General features: G+C 44.7%; 1 protein-coding gene across 1 annotated transcript in view; it reads right to left on the minus strand.

Annotated features, from left to right (window-relative positions):
* Positions 1–6,791: 6,791 nt before the first annotated feature.
* Positions 6,792–14,476, minus strand: part of cpne9 (copine family member IX) — a 78,721-nt gene continuing 71,036 nt past the window's right edge. The window contains exons 18-20 of the mRNA XM_053849121.1: positions 13,804–13,861; positions 12,564–12,637; positions 6,792–9,979 (exon numbers count right to left, since the gene is read on the minus strand). Of these exons, the coding sequence (XP_053705096.1) occupies positions 9,797–9,979; positions 12,564–12,637; positions 13,804–13,861 (315 nt within the window). The 3' untranslated portion in view covers positions 6,792–9,796. The remainder of the gene's footprint in view (positions 9,980–12,563; positions 12,638–13,803; positions 13,862–14,476) is intronic.

Here is a 14,476-nt window from a genome sequence, read left to right on the forward strand (position 1 = left end):
AGCTTAACTGGCTGTGACTTCACACTGGCAAGTCTCATCCTATTTGGTGGATTAAGTGTGCGACGCTGGTGCCAATGATGACAGTCAAGGGCAAAGAAGCAGTGCAGCAAAACACTTTTGACTCGTAAACTCTTGAGCTTTTGCCCACTGACCCCGAACTGTGTCTTATGTAATGGTGTTTGTGTGTTTCAAGTGCTCGGCGCTCACCCTGAGCCCCCCGGATCGAGCCAAGGCACCTCTCAGATAAAAGACAGAGCTGCATTTACAACGCCTGTAAAGTGGTGCAGACGGAGCAGGCAGCGCTGACACAGAGACCTGGGGGATATCGGAGGCTTCGCTCAGGTTGTGAAAAATATCTTTCCCTGTCAATCAAAGCAGCCTTTCCAGGTCAGACTAAATGGCCACGATGCCTCCTGTCAGAGTTCTTCTGCTGTGTGACGGCTTCATTTTGGACTCTGTTTCACCATGAAAGGGCTCCTAACTTCTTCCTCATTTGGTTGGTCTCTTACCACTCTGCTTCCTGGTGTTGGGATGAACACCTCAGTGCCTGAATTCTCTAAATCACATGGCAAACTCAAGGCTCGGGGGCCAAATCTGGCACGCCAAGTAACATGATGTGGCGCTCTGGATGCATTAAAACACCATGTTAAACAAGGTCATGTGCACTGCATGTTGTTGCAAGTTGGTTGATACCATACTACCGTGCAACAGGAAGATTTGTGGAGACTATTATTGGAGGAATCCGCATTTGTTTAAAGCAGATGAACGTTTGTGTTTCATGAAGCGCTGGTGAAACAGTCTACCAGCAGATCTGTGGCGCTGCTGAAGTAGGATTCTGGGCCTCACTGACGCTGTGCCAGTCAAGTTGGATTCAAGAGGATCAGTCGATAACAGTAAAGTGCATCTGGGTTGTTTTCAAAATAAATCATTCTGCTCCTGAAGTGACAACGTGACAATGACGCTTGACCTTACAGAGGGTGTGGTCAGTTAGTTACACTGGTTTATTTGATATTAGACAACACTTATTCATAGCTATAGCAACCAGTCCCATAACATCGCTCTCCTGAAGTCTGCAAACTCATGGTGTTGCAATTCTTGCACGACTGAGTGAACTGATGCCGCGTGTTGCGTCTTGTGTGGTGCGAAGTGTTATAATAGAATTAGCTTCTAGTAATTACACTCACTGGTAAGACACAGCCATGGCTTTAAAAAGGTCTGGTCCCTTTCATGACCAAGTTTTGAACTCATACCCTTCCAGTGCAACTATCTTTAAAATTCGACCTTTAAAATATATATATATATATATATATATATATATATATATATATATATATATATATATATATATATATATATATATATATATATATATATATATACACACACACACAGAGACGTGGTAATAATAAACGCTTAGCCTCGGAATATTTTGCCACAGCTCTGAATATTAGCGGTATTAAATGGTCGCAGGAGGAGAAACGGTGCAGCCCGAGTGTTCTGATGCCGCTCTAGTGTTCGCCGTCTACCCATCTTTCTTCCCTTTGGACCCAAAAATAAAAGCAACTGCCTTTTCTGGAGACTCAGATTGTCCAATGTGAATGACTGGAAGAGTTCCACTCAGCACCAAAGACGCCATACGTCCATGGACCATGGAACACGAGAGCTTTGCTGGCAAGAATAGCAACATTAAGAATGGGCTCATTGATTCTCATCTATTCATATTCTTTTATGTATGACTCTGGGGTTTCATGAAGCTGGAGTCGATGACTGAATCACAGCACTGGCTCCCAGAAGGCATGTTCTTCTGGGGACCACGACCTGACCAAACTCTGGACTGTGGCAAGGATGGGGGTTTCTTTATCAGTACGTCTGTGCTGTAATGAAAAGGCTCTGTCAACAACAACAGCCGGGTTAATATTAACCAGCTTTATAACCCAAATATTGGACTTGACGTTTTATTACAAGCCAGCGTTCCACTTCTATCAAGGCAGATTGCATCACACCTGAGATAGTGACAGTGTTGCGTGGGAGTTATAGTAACATTGTGGCTTTATTAGCGCTCAGTTTAGACATTAAATGAGTTTTGAAAACAAGTCATGAGCTTTGACCCCCTGGCGGCAGTTAGAAACAGGAGGTACCAAACCTAGAGCACAGAACATGTTTACGCCGCCTCTGTCGTCTGTAGCTTGACCTATAAAAACATGACCAGGCCAAGGTTCTCCAGCTACGGTTGAAGGTCACAAACTGCACACTGAGTTGTTGTGAGGAGAAAACCGGCTCATCTGCTTTGTGGTGATGAAAGTGTGGAAGCAGAAATAAGAAGTGACAACACAAGAGGACACCCACTTCCAGTGTGAGGTGACAGAATGAAAAACACATGGAGGACAACATAAACATCATGGCTGCCACAGATTTTCCTTCACCTGCTGTGATCTGTGGGAGATGAGAAGGAGAGAAGGAGGTGCAGTGCAACAACACTTGCTGAAGAAAGTCCATGTAGACTGAACTGATGCTCATAAGATACAATGCAACTGCAACTCAATGTTTTTTGTTGTTGTTTTTTTTAAGGAAAAACAAACGGGTGAACAAGGCCATTGTCCTTCAGCCCGTCCCCCAAGGCCGTGACACAGTTAGCACCTGATCAATAACCTCAGCAGCCAACACAATACAGTACATCCCACCAGATGAGGCCATTGGCTGAGGATTCACTCTGACAGTGCGGGCAGGTAAAACAGATGTTAACTGGACTGGTCTTGAGTGACCAATGTGCTGAAACAAAAGGTATTGAATCAAACTTCAGCAGAGGGAGGTGAGACTACACGGACGCTCACTTGTCCTGTACCACAGCAAGGATGGGATTATTGAGGACTAGAGATTTGATTTGATGTTTCCAGATGCTCAGACCCTCCCCTCTGATTGTGAAACAACTGATATACATTAGTGAGTTTCCAGGAAGAGGTCCAGTTTTACGAGCCACAGTGGGTTTCCCAGTAAAACTTGAGGGGGAAACTAAATCAAAATAGGTCAACGATCTCTTTATTTGGGGTCACGCGATCTGTGTACCAGGCAGGAAAATTGGGAAGAGGAAGATCTTTTGGTCTTGAATTGCTCAACAGCAACTCTTTACCATTGAAAACTGAATATTTTCATTGGCTCTTTCATGAAGTCAGATGTATTTCTACTGTTCCATACAACCTCCATCTCTTTGTAGTGTCACACAGATCCTGCGTCTGAGAGCGAATTTGACTAGAGGAGTAAATGAGAATATATTTTGCTGCGACTTGAAGAGATTTATTTCAACTCCCTTGAATAGCTGGTTTGTTGTTCTCGCTGCCCAACATGTAAATCCGCCTCGCGGAGGAAAGTCAGTGACGCCAGCAACTGACACGGCTACTGACAAATCATACTGGGGTCCTTCTAGCCCTCACTCGTATCTGAACAGTCGCCTTAATCCGCTTAATCCCGTTTTCATCCAAATATTTTGTTCAAGTGCGCCTGATCCTCCCCCTGGAACCGTCCCGTCTCCCAACTGCTCCACTGAGTGCAAAGTCGATGACCACAAATTGTGTTAGTCTAAGTTAATAATTTGGGATTTAGCAGTTTTGGGATGACAGACCGCTCCTGTGTTTATGATTTATGACAGCAACAAGAAACTTTATACTTCCACCAAGCTAAAAATATCGCAATTATTATTCGATACACTCCCTCCCGAGATTCAGTGAAACCACAAGTACTTCATCTACGACAGCGATGAGCTGTTTCTAATCACGTCACCACCAAAGTGAAAGATTGAGTCCTGTTTTCCCGGGAAAACAGCGATACAAAGAAAAGCTTTCACTTTATTAAAACAGATCCCGAATCACATTTTCGAAAGAGACGGCCGCTGTCTCCGCGGGCCGATGACCAACCACGACAGAGACTGTTTGAAGATGGGCTCTCGCCGCGGCCTCTCGTGCCACAAACATATCCACTCACTGTAATTCGAGCCGGTATTTGCGGTTGGAATCATCGACTAAACGTCTGCCATGTTCCGCCACTGGTGTAGCTACAATTATTTTAACAGCGTACTTGGACCAGATTGCAGTTTACATATTGTATTGCGCTCAATTCTCTAAAAACCACTCAGCGATGATGAAGGCAGCGAGCGGGTCGGTGGAGCCAGAAGTGTTTTGACATGACATCCCTTCCTCATCTTATAATCCGCCCGCCTGTCCACCAGTCTGCGGCCAGGAACAGACAGAAGCTCCGTTTGGGGGGATTTAATCAGGACCTGGCCACGTCAGACACCAAAGAAAATGTTTGGTGGATCAGAGGACGGCAACACTGTTTTTTGGAGGTCGGAATAAAGCAAGCGTCTTGTTCTCACGGCCTGTCTACAACTGGGAAGAGACTCAGAGACTCAGCTGAAGGTTCAGTCTGTGGATCTTCTGAATGGTGAAAGCAGTTGTGGCTTGCTTTTCACGACTTGAATTCTTACTTGTTACACACAGGAAGACAATGTTGTGGAGTGTTTGTATGGTTTATTTTCTCACCTTGTCAATGATGCATGCATTTATTTATCATAATCTTAATATAATCTAATCTAGTTGCTGGATATTCTTGGCCAAGATTTTCCCGATGATGTCTGCATCAGAATATTTCTGGCTGCTTCCTCCGTTGGATTATTATTGTGATTTTTTTGGGATTGATGGAGCAGACATTTGGATATCCGTTTCTGTTTTAGTGACTATATTTTATTCACGTTTCCCGGACGATTGTTTGTGCTGTTTATGTCGGGTTCTGTCAGATTAGATTTACACATATAATCCCGGAAAACGTGAGAAAGAACCTGCACAATCACTGAGCGCAATTTAGAAAATCTCACTCAATATGTCGGGATGAGAAACTCGACTCCCATTTCAAGACGCTGGTCGACCTCATTGACCTCTCTTCAAATGTCAAACGTCTCCACTGAACAAGTTTACACAGCGAGTGATTGTGAGGAAGTTGGCGTGTTGCACCTCGGCACCTCTCGGCTGCGACAGCATAACAACAACACGACGCGGCTTCGGAGGGCCGGTGAGCTCAGTGGAAAATCATAAAGGCCGCATTGTTGCTCGTGCTGCTTTTATTGAGCCGTTTAAATGTTTAATTCTTGGTATAACTTTACGACTCGGACAGAGGGAGCTGTCGCTGGCTGATCCGGGCACTCGCATGCAGTTTAGCAGTTTGAGAAACCGCACGGAAACATGAGAAAAGCGCCGTGATGTTTGTTTAAAGACAGTAGTTACAGCAATTTTCGAGTGAAGTGGACAATTTCACAGCCTGTCCAAGTCTCCAAATATCACTTGTGCAGCTCCTTTTTTTTTTGCTCTCAATCTTGAAGGCTTCATTTATATTTGGCCAAAGTTTCCCTGAGCTAAGCCTCGCTGACCTATTACCCAAAGTTCCCACAAAACCTGGTTTGTTCAAGTCCCTTTAAAAAAAAAAACAAAAACGTTTCTGCCAGATGTTGTTCCTCACTTATTTCCACATTAAAAACCATGTTTAGAAGAGCGAGGGAGCTCAGAGCGCAGGGTCCTTGTAATGACATCAGGATCAACGTGTTGTTGTCCAGAGCTGCTGTGGAGTGAGACGCTAAGTAGAAATGAAATCACATTTGGACTGGAAAAAAAGAGGACCAGTCTCAGTTTCCACACTTGGGTCCTTCACTTCCTGGGCTGCCGTTCAGTCTCGTCCCTCACTGACTCGCCTCCTGTTGCTTTGACTTGTGCTTGCTGAGGGAAAAAAGAGAAAAAAATCCGCCTTTAATAGCATGTTTACATGCACACACGGCTCCTCTGCCTCGCCAGGTCCTTATGCTGCATCGTCTCTGTATGTCTGCAGTTACACACCTCAACAACAACAACCATTTCTTCACCACGTCACAGTGACACTGACCAGCAGTGATCCCCTCCAAACTTCTTCCTCTCCCACTCTGTTCTGACACTCATTGTTGGAGCAGAGTGCAGTCACAGCTACAAGCTGACAGTGACTCTGGCCTTCTTTGCACAGAAGACCAGGGTCTTTGGGGTCATAGTGAGACCGCTGTTCCCAACTCTTCACCACAAGTGGTGTCAGGCCTATTTTTTTCTCCCTCCTCTGTGAGTTTGTCTGCAGAAAAACGTTTAAAATGACAAACATCTCTGTTGGGGAAATAGCGATAGTTAAATAGCCAGTTGAATATTAGTTATGAACTGAAATTCTTGACTTATTCTGATCAGTATATCTCAACAAAAGGAGACAACTCATATAAAACGCCCATTCAAGTGAACTAAAAAAGGACATTTAAAGGGGAACTCAAGAAGTCAGTTGCAATCTAATGCGTGAAGAAAGAGGTCGCTTTTTGGGACAACTGCAGGGACAGAGAACGATACAAAAAAATAAAAATAAATAATAATAAATGTGACTTTCAGCCTTTTGAAGGCATATACACAGAACTGATATTATTTTGGCTGCAGTACAGACCAAAAAATCCTTGATCCTGAGCCATGCTGTGGGCTTCAATTTTACCCTGTCTGTGCCTTAAACTCCTCCGTGCTACTCTCCTCTGGTGAGTTTTTTTTTCTCCCATGTTCACACCCTGTCCACAAACTAGTGACGCAGCTCACACTTTCCCCCCAAAAAACATCTGTTAATCAGAAACAGCATGTTCCCAAAACACACGTGACACCTGAAGGGAGGAGTTACCTCAGGTTGTATCTGACTTTTAGGTCAATAGAGCGTTTGTTGTGAAAAATAAAGGCACCATTCGCACACATGAGATGCTACAGCTTTTACAGCTACCGTTTTTATTTCCAACACAGGATGCAAACAGATACACGGGACAGCCGTCATTCACCAGCGAGGCAGCCGAGTCAGCAATGTGTGCGCGTCAAAGCGTGTCGTCCTTGGATCCAAGTTTGGTCAGTGCGTCTTCAAACTAGTGTCTCATCATTGAACACATATGATGTTAAACTTTGATAGAAAAACACGACTACTTCCTACATTCTTGTTAGACATTCATAAAAACACAATTTATATATATTTGTATCACCAACATTTAAATTCTCTAATCTGAACGCCAACTAATCTGGTCGATATATATATATATATATACATACAGTAATGAGCATGTTGCTAAGTCAAAGTGCCTTTAGAAAAGATGGACAGAAACCTCACACAGTCAGGTGTTGCATCAAAAATACAAGGTTTTTTTTAGACTGTTTGAGGCTGCTGCAGGAGACTGGCAACATTTACATGGAAATAAAAACCCAGAGCCGATTTTTAATGCCATTTTTGAAAGCATTAAAATCATTTGAGGAATCGAGTGGATTTGAGGTGTTTTTGTGATGACGTGAATTGAAGTTTTTGGACCAATAAAGACTGTTTTCATTACATTTTAAGTGACTGAGTGAGTTTAGTCAGGTATCACTCTGACAATAGATACTGGGTCTCACTTTATATCTGATGTGAACCAGATGTGTCTGACATAGTCAAATTTTCCACCTTGGTTGGTCATAATGTTTGCCACGCTCTGATGAACTGAGCTGTTCAACTGCTTCACCCTTCAGTCTGTCTCTAAAAACGTGCATGTTTGTTTGTTATAATCCCACGAGGCTTCATGAAACAGTGTCTTCACTTTCGGAGCCCAGTTTTTTTTTTAGAGTTTAAAAATGATACAAGCTCTCATTGAAAAGGTAGTTCAAACCCAAACATTTTACAGCGGAGGGCGCCATCTAGTGGGCTCTGAGATGAAGACACTGTTTCACGAAGCCTCAGCAGCCCATTGTGATCTCTCAGCCAGGGTTATTCATGTCCATGTAAACAAAGTAAAAATGACGAATGGGATGCACATACACAGGGCATTATACTTTCATTTTTTTATTTGAAATAAAGGTAGCAACCTTTGGTCCGTGGTTAAAGACAAGGACTGGCACAAAAATACTACAGCACTCCTTTCACTTTGGGGCCCTGAATAATATGACGACCATAGATGTTTTCCAGTCCAAAGTGAGTGAAGGGATGAATTGACTTTCAGTACCTTCTCCCTCTGAAGATGGACTTCCTGCCAGAGGGGAACAGGAGGAACAAGCCTCTTCACCCTCCTCAGCAGCTAAACAGATTCTGCACCTGTGTTCTGTTTTAATTTCAGCTTCAGTCCCCTCAAACACACCCTCCTCCTCACGTCTTAACATTAAAATAACATGACATTCTACTGAACGTTTTGCTGCTGCTCTGCTTGAAAGCCAAAAGCCACGGCAGTTAAAGCAGACCAGAAAAAGAACTCGGGATTCACCGTCATCCCTGCATCATTTCATTTCTATTTCAGTTCATTTGTAGCTCACATCCACAGAAGCTCATGCAGGGGGTTTTGGACGACTAGTTACTGTACACGCTTATAAAAATGCTTGCACTAAGACGACAGTGAGCGCATCCCACTACGGTGAATGACGCTCAACACGCTGGAGATATACGGTCTGTAGAATCCGGGTGTATGTGGGACTCGACTACATACAGTGTTGCATCAGGACATGCCTTACTGTTGTGAGTACTGGAACATGCATATTAGGGTTATGGCTGTACACAGGATGGCCACTAGGAGGCAGGCTTGGCTAGCTTTTATACAAGGCTCTGAGCTTTGACCACCCGCAGGAGGACAGAGATGGTGAGGAGAGGGGAGGCGGGGGGCGAGGGGGGGGCATGCATACAGTGGCTATTGCTTTTCGGAGAATGTGCATCACATTTCTGCATAAGATTAAGAAAAAAAAAAGATATATTCATATCGCTTCTGATCTCATCCGTGAATCCTTCCGAGAAATAAAGGTGTCGAGACGTTCCCTGGTCCATCTGCTTCTCTTTGATCAGCTCTCGCTGGGATTGATTTTCTCTCTCTCTCACCGTACTTTACTCACCTCACCTGCCTCGATCGCCCTCCCTCTCTTTAGCTTCCTTCCTCTTCTCTGGGGAGACTGGCCTTTCTGAAACAGCAGGGGCCAGGAGGAGGGGAGCGGGCTCTGCACCCAGCATCAGTCCCTGCTGGGCAGAGAGTGTGGGCGTGGCAGAGCGCCGTGTGTGTGTGTGTGCAATAACAGAGGTGTCACCGGACGCCCCAGGCCTCGCAGCACACATCTAAAACACACGTCACGACATTATAATTCACTCGGAGGACTGATATCATCAGCGCTCACGTGAACTCGCGGACACTTCTGGAGCCTGACTCATCACGAAAAGGTTCATTTCTATGTAAATAATCATGAGGCCTTTTGATATTGTAGAAGCGCCTGATACATTTTGAGACCAGAATCCACTTGTGAGAAAAGGAAAACCAGACTGCTGCTCCTTACGATTCCAATATACTGAATATGTTGTTATTTTACCAGTGGTGCTGATATTATTTTACAGTTAACCAGTTGACATGTAGTCCACAAAGTATTTTAAGATTTCTCTTCAAGAAAAGAGGCAGTCGTAGAATGGACAGAAAATGAATCCTTTCCCTTGCTATTTTTTTCCCATTTGAGCCTTTCTGGGCAGCAGAAGTCTGTGGTGGACAAAATTGTCTTCCTGGTGTGAATGAAAAGTCATGAGCCAGTGGCGGACAGAGAGGAGCAGGTTGGGGTTGAGGCACCTGCCGTGCCGCTCTCCTGCGCCTGTCGGGCTTCACTGATGAGAAGATGAGAAAGGGCACGTCAAGGGTCCGTTCTTCAGCTTCTCAGTGACAAATTACTGCACGAGAGGTGAGTGGAGATAAGCAGAGAGAGAGAGGAGAGAGTCAGCGTGAAGAGGAGCTGTGCCGGGGTCACATATGTCGGTGGAGCTGTGGCAGCGGGGAGGAGGACAGAGCCGGCCGCGGCTCGATTCCTCGGCTCTTCATGAAAGACAGAAGCTGGTCGGGGATCTCGGCGAGGACGTCTTTGGCCAGCCGGGCCATGCTGAGGACCTGGTTGCCAGATCTGTCCACGTAGTCTCTGAATGGCACAAACTGGGGCGAAGAGAAGGCGTGATTCAAATAGACGCAGCCAGAAAATCCATTTTAAAATAAGAGATTTTGGCAGGCCGGCGGTAATATTCATGCATTTCAAGAGTATTAGTGGAGGACTGTGTGGGTTGAGTCTCCAAAAACACATGTAATGATTCTCCAGAGCTTAATTTCTGCAGCTTGTGTTATATAAAGATGGTTTTTGGATACTTTGCAAAGGGGGAAATTAGCTTCTGCAGCTCCAGCAAGTCAGCAGAGGCACAGTTGCTCTAACTGGTTCTGACCCCTGGAGGCCTCCAAACCAACTGGACACGCCTCGAAAACTCTTCAACCAAAGCTTTTATTTCAAACAAAAAAAGAAGTAATTTAACTTTTTTTTCTTAAAGCTCATGTCCTTCTGTTTAATGGAGGCATAGTTTTTGCCTCTTTGTTCAGAGATAATTTACTATGAATTATTACATTAGTGCCGCAGCAAATGAGAAAAACAAGCCACACAGATCTTTTCATATCAGAATCACAAGTTCCCTCTGATATTTTCAGAAACCTTTGAGTCCCTGGATCTGACGCCAAATGGAACGCACCACAGCGGTGGGGCATGGAATGGAAATGAGTGACAGGAAATGTGCCTTGAGCCCAAATGACTCCATTCAACAACATCTGAATGAGAGGGAGAAGTTCAGTTCTGTTCATCGATTTAGGGCAGAATATCATCTTGGATCATTCCAATGTTATTTATAGAATCTTTAATGGGTCTCGCTCCTCGGAAAATGTAGAAAGATAACAGGGGAAATAGAGCTCCACCAGGACAAAAATGTAAGTCACAATCTTTACAATAAAAGGGTAAATTATCACCAAAATTCAAGCACTCGCAGGGGAGGAAAGTTCCAGCTGTAATTCCTATAAATCACTCTCTTCCTTTTGTGTCGGCCATCTTGCCTATAGCACCTCAGCCAGGAGGAGGGTGTCACACCAGGGAGAACAAACTGAGTTTCTCTGACTCTTATAGGTGAATAACTGGATTTAAAAAGTAAAAAAACAACTATGATCCATCATCAGGTTTCTCACAATAGCAACACACGAAGCTTGTTTTTGCCAGGTGACTGTTATAAAGGTCAAGAAAACAGTCCCCCCGACTCCTTCTGAGTCGAACATCAAGGCGGGATGGAAACGCGGACGGGAGGAGCCAACTGTGATATTTAAACAGTCATGAAAATGCGTGAAGTGATTGAGTGAACTTCATCAACATCCTGAGTGAGCGAGTGTCATAAGCAGATGAGTCAGAGGATGCAGATGCAAATGGGAGCCCTGCTGCGATGGGTATCAGCGGAGTGTGGAGATGTGAATCCCAGTGTCGGCAGCAGAGACTGGGCTGGAGAACTGAGGCTGAGCATTCGCACTGCTGGGCAAAGCAAGGTCTATGGAAACAGGCTCTGATGGATAACACCAGTCCCAGATCAGAGTCAACAAACTCGACAGAACTGTTTGCTTTATCTGAGGCTCTGACTTTAATCTCTACTGGTTGAGGAGGCTTCACGGAACACTGTCTTCATTTTCAGAGCCCACTAAACGGAACTCTCTGCTCGAAAAACTCAAATAATTTCAGTGAACTCCCATATTGTTAAACAGAGAGCGTCACCTAGTGAGCTCTGGAAATGAGGATTCAAGAAGCCTCACCTTTCTATTACACACAAAAACATAATTCTATGGACAAATGATACTATTAAAAGTAGGCGGCGGAGTGTTGGGGGCAGGAGGCAACGGGAAATATTTGAGAAGCACCGGTTTAAGGTAACCTGAGGAAAAGACATCATTGATAAGAGCTTCGTGGAACGCCGGTGAAAAAAGTGTGAAGATAATGAAAAGTCAGACGGCGCCTCCTAGAATGAGCCGACACACTGACATTTCCTGTAAACTTGAACTACGTTTAAGGTTCTGACCCACTGTGTGAGTGAGTGTGAATCCTCTGAAGTGAAAATGTGTCACCGGGTTCAGCTATAAATACAGCCTCCTGTTTGGCCCATGCCAGTTGAAACTTCTCAGTACGTGTCAGTTAAGATCACGTATAAATGTTCCTCAAAATTGTACATAACAAAGACCAAATATGAGCAAGTACTGGAAGCAGATAAGGAGGAGTTTTCTGCCACTTCAGAAAAGGTGGTGCCCTGTGACCTTTGCATGTTGTCGGCTGAACTGCTGTTCTGAAGGGGCACTACTCCCACTGCCACATATGATGTACGCAACAAAAAGGAGGCGGTTTCTTCAAATACAATGATTTATATTTTATAGCCGACACGTTGTAGAACACTCTCTTACTCAAGACAGCCACGATTATTCATAAAAAGTAAGATGAAGGGCATTGCTCCTGCGCCCCCTATTGACCAGTCGCCGCTGCGTAAATCCTTAGCTCCTGAGACTTGCGTCAGTAATTCTCATGAGCTATGGATGTGAAGTTGCACAACCAGAGCGTCTGACTCATCACCCACGACTGACTGGTGAAGCCCGCCAGGTGCGTGTTTACCGCTGCGCCCCTGAGACTTTGCTACTGTTGACACAACACCACCTCACGTATGGAGTTGGTAATGAGTACCTGCACGATGTCTCTCTCGGCGAGGCGCCCTCTGGAGGATACTCGCACCTCATCCCCATCCAGCTCCTCCATAGCTGAAACAAAGATGAGAGAACACCTCAAAGATGGGTGACGTACCAAAGAGAAACTCGGCGGCGCTCAGAAAAGGATTACAATTGCAAATAAAGAAATGTCAACTCTCTGGGGTGGTTGCTCTGTGGTGCCACGGAAATCCCCTGAAGCAACTGCAACAACTGAAGAGTGAAATGTGGAAAGTTACTCTTCTTCTTTCACGGCGTGGAAGTTTTAATAAGGGGTGACGGGTCACAAGGTCAGATGGGATTTTTAGCTCGATTGTAACTGCACAGAGTGAAGGACAAGACCATTAAAAACTTGGGTCCGTTTGCAGGTCACACCATCAGGGGCTCTCACACCGTCCACACTTAATATGTGGGCGATTTCTATTCATGGATTCAGCCCGAAAAGGAACGGATATAAAGTGTCTCAGCCCAAAAATGTACCAAAAACAACACACAAATGACAACTGTTTAACAATGAAAATATATTTAAGTGGAAGACATGTTGACTTCAAGTCAATGTCGCAGCTACAACAACAAGTTTCGACCATTATTTACGTCCCTTTTCTTTACTTTAAATTTGCGGTAGCCATCTTGCAAAGGGAAAACGACATGTTGTTCCAACTGAAAAAGTCTCAGTAGCTTCACTCCGATTCTTGCTTCTTTAGTGCAGTGGTGCTGAAGACCATTCACCGAAACAGCAGCAAACGCACCCACAGCTTGCTGCACATTCTGACCTTCGGCACGTGACCAAATTTCCAACGCTTAAATGAGAAGCCGACGCAAGAAGAGAGCACGAAGCCGTCACACGCCGCCACATGCAAACAGCCATCAATTTCATCGATCTGTTGAGGGGCACATTCCAGCGTGTTGACCGTACGGCTGGGGATTAGAAGACTCTCACAGACAAGGTCAAGAGTCCTCTTCCCGCGCCGGCCATCCCTGACACCAGCCATGATATTTCAACCATTTAAGGATCCGGTTTTCTAATCCAGACAACTGAAGGGCACTTTCACCTGCCGTTGAACCTGAGCTGTATTTGTGAACGTTTCATGAAGCAGCATCAGTCCATCACTACTTGAATGGACATTATTAATAAAGAGTTTTATTCTTGCTTACTGTCGAACACAATACAGTATCATGTTTATAGAATGTAGAGTGAAAAAAAATAAACATCTACTCACCGTCAAACTCTGCAGGTCCGACGCCGACGATGATGATGGACAGAGGGAGAGAAGCCGCCTGAGGAAGGAGGTGCCACACAAAGAAAAGCTGGAATTACATGTGCTATTCAAGTTCTGCACGCAGACATGTCTGACAGCGTGAATCCAGACGGACACCTGGAGTGTTTGAAAAACTGAAAAATCAAATGAAGCCAAGAGCAGAGCGTGAATCCCAAGTGATCGCCCGCCTGTCGACGACAATGATTCACTTGGTGTCAGATGTTGAATATTCAGACTCTGACTTCTTTCCTCCACAGTATATGATAAATCTGAAACGCTGGAGTTTGTGTTGTCTGTGAACACTTGACGTCTTCGCCCTCCAGGTGACTGATTACTTCCTTCAGACTGTCCGTGAAGTCTGCAATACCTGACCCTGGAGTTCTGTACACTCAGCTGGCGCTTCCTTTCTGAACGTCTCCAATTCCATCTCCAAACACAAAGATGGTGACAAGGTCTCCTCCTGTTTGTTCTAAAGTAGAACTCACAGCCATGGAGTTTAAAGGATTGATAGATGCAGAATAATAATAAAAAAAGAAATGAGTAAAGAAACAAACTCCAACAAAATGATGAAAGAGTGGCACACTTTACAATGAAAACGGAACAGCAATTCTGGCAACAGAAAAGTGACACGAGT

Source organism: Synchiropus splendidus, chromosome 18 (assembly GCF_027744825.2).
Source record: "Synchiropus splendidus isolate RoL2022-P1 chromosome 18, RoL_Sspl_1.0, whole genome shotgun sequence".
Lineage (NCBI taxonomy): Eukaryota > Metazoa > Chordata > Actinopteri > Syngnathiformes > Callionymidae > Synchiropus > Synchiropus splendidus.